The sequence below is a fragment of the Camelina sativa genome, chromosome 11 (genome assembly GCF_030686135.1).
Source record: "Camelina sativa cultivar CO46 ecotype springtype chromosome 11, ASM3068613v1".
NCBI lineage: Eukaryota > Viridiplantae > Streptophyta > Magnoliopsida > Brassicales > Brassicaceae > Camelina > Camelina sativa.
Window position 1 is genome coordinate 26,430,120 of NC_141890.1, and position 2,494 is coordinate 26,432,613.

Here is a 2,494-nt window from a genome sequence, read left to right on the forward strand (position 1 = left end):
TCCCATGCATGTTTTTTTATCTGAACTAAACCCATGCCGTGCTAATAACTTTGACTAATATATATATATATATTTTTTAGACAGATAATATGGATGATTGGGAGTCAAACGTGGCTGACGAAGAAGAGATGATGATGGATGAGAATGATGATATTGATCTAACCAACGAGCCATCATTAGGTGATGAAGCTGGAGGTGAGCCGCAAGAAAAATCTCGTAAACCAAGGAAAAAAACTTCAAAAATGTGGAAACACTTTACACATATTGGAAAAGGTGCCGATGACAAGAATCGAGTTCAGTGTAACTATTGTGGTGATAAACTTGTGTTTGAATCTACCACAGGAGCATCTCCTATGAAGCGTCATCATCTGAGATGCATTAAGAAGGCAAAATATCGGAATATAGCTGATGTACTAACTGATGCAGATGGAAAGACTAGGAAATTGAAGATTGATCAAAGTGTTGTTCGGGAGAAGTTCAGTAGGGTTATAATTCGACATGATCTTCCTTTTGCTGTTGTTGAGTATGAAGAGCTGAGAGGGTTTTTTCAGTATCTAAATCCAGATTACAACTACTACACTAGAAACACAGCAGCGATGGACGTTGTTAAAACTTGGGGGAGTGAGAAGAATAAGCTGAAGATAGAGTTGGAAAGGATTCAGAGTAGGATATGTTTAACTTCAGATTGTTGGACAGCAATTTCTGGTGAAGGTTATATATCTTTGACAGCCCATTACGTTGATGAAAACTGGACTTTGAATAACAAGATCTTGTCATTTTGTGACATACCTCCTCCACACATCGGCGATGCTTTGGCTACTAAAATCCATGATTGTCTCAAAGAGTGGGAAATTGAAGAAAAGATATTCACTCTTACTCTAGATAATGCTTCAGCGAATGACACAATGCAAGAGATACTAAAAGAGCGGCTTAATTTGGATGACAACTTGTTATGTGGAGGTGAATTCTTCCATGTTCGATGTTGTGCGCACATTCTAAATCTTATTGTGCAAGATGGACTAAAGATTATTAGTAGTGTTTTAACCAAGATCAGAGATAGTGTCAAGTATGTCAAAGCTTCAAAATCAAGAGGGATTATGTTCGAGCAATGCGTAGAAGGTGGCAACGGGGTAGTTTTGTCTCTGGATGTTCAGACTAGATGGAACTCAACTTTTTTGATGCTCGAGAAAGCTTTAAAATATCAATGAGCTTTTAATAGTTTTCGGGTGGTTGATAAAAGCTACAAGAGTTGTCCATCGAATGAAGAATGGGCGAGAGCATCAAAAATATGTGACATTTTGAAGCCATTCTACAAGATTACCACACTAATGTCAGGTACAAGCTACTCTACATCTAATCTCTATTTTGGGCATGTGTGGAAGATTGAGCCTTTGCTGAAAGAGAATGAAACAAACGGTGATGAGCTTATCAAAGCGATGGCTTGTAGAATGCGGATTAAGTTCGATAAGTACTGGGAACAATACAGTGTTATACTTGCAATGGGTGCTGTTCTTGATCCTAGAATGAAGTTTAAGCTCTTGACCCGTCTTTACGATGAGCTCGATCCAAGTACTTGTCAAGCAAAGGTAAATTATTTGAGAGATAAAATGACTACGTTGTTTGGCGAATACATGTGCAAGTTTCCGATGCCCACGAACTCTGCAACGACATCTTCTTCTCATCATCATTCCACTGAACGTGGTAGAGAACAATTTGATGACATAAGTTTTAATATTCATAGTTTTTTTATTAATAATTTATTAGTCATATGATAACATGTTTGACGTTGGCATAATGTAGGACTTGTTTGATTTGGATGATGCTCCTAATGTTTCGGATGAGGGAAAGTCACTCTTGGATATTTACTTGGATGAACCAAAATTAGAGATGAAGAATTTTCCTGACATGTGTGTTTTGGATTACTGGAAAGATAATAGTAATCGATTTGGTGCTTTATCACGTATGGCATTGGATGTGCTCAGTATTCCTATTACTACAGTAGCTTCAGAATCATCTTTCAGTATTGGTTCTCGTGTTCTTAACAAATACCGGAGTCGACTTCTTCCTAAGCATGTTCAAGCCTTACTTTGCACTAGATCTTGGTTATTTGGTTTTACAGGTGATGAAAAAGGTAAATTTTTCATATACAGAGAGAAAAATTATTGTTATAATTTTATTATTATAGCCAAGTTTCTAATATTTGATTATTTGTCCCAAATAATTTGTAGAAAATGAAGCGGAAGATGAAGAATGAAGACTATGAAGTTAAAGAATCGGACTGGATCATCTAAAGAAGATTCAAGTGTTTTTTTTTTAATTAAGAATGGTTTTTATTTAAATTAAAGAATGGTTTTTTTATTTTGGTTTTATGGATTTTTGGCTTTAGAATTTTATGATGTTTTTTCTATTTTAATATCTAGATATTATTATTTTAAGATTGAAAATTTTGGTTGGTTTTATAATTCTATTTTATATAATATGTTATGTATTGAAT

At 35.1% G+C, this 2,494-nt stretch overlaps 1 protein-coding gene across 1 annotated transcript; it reads left to right on the forward strand.

Moving 5' to 3' along the window:
• The first annotated feature begins 1,328 nt into the window (after positions 1-1,328).
• On the forward strand, positions 1,329-2,291 carry LOC147934424 (zinc finger BED domain-containing protein RICESLEEPER 4-like). The gene is made up of 4 exons (XM_087472624.1): positions 1,329-1,586; positions 1,801-2,073; positions 2,120-2,131; positions 2,229-2,291. The coding sequence occupies exons 1-4, from the start codon at positions 1,329-1,331 to the stop codon at positions 2,289-2,291; spliced, it is 606 nt and encodes a 201-aa protein (XP_087328750.1).
• Positions 2,292-2,494: the final 203 nt, after the last annotated feature.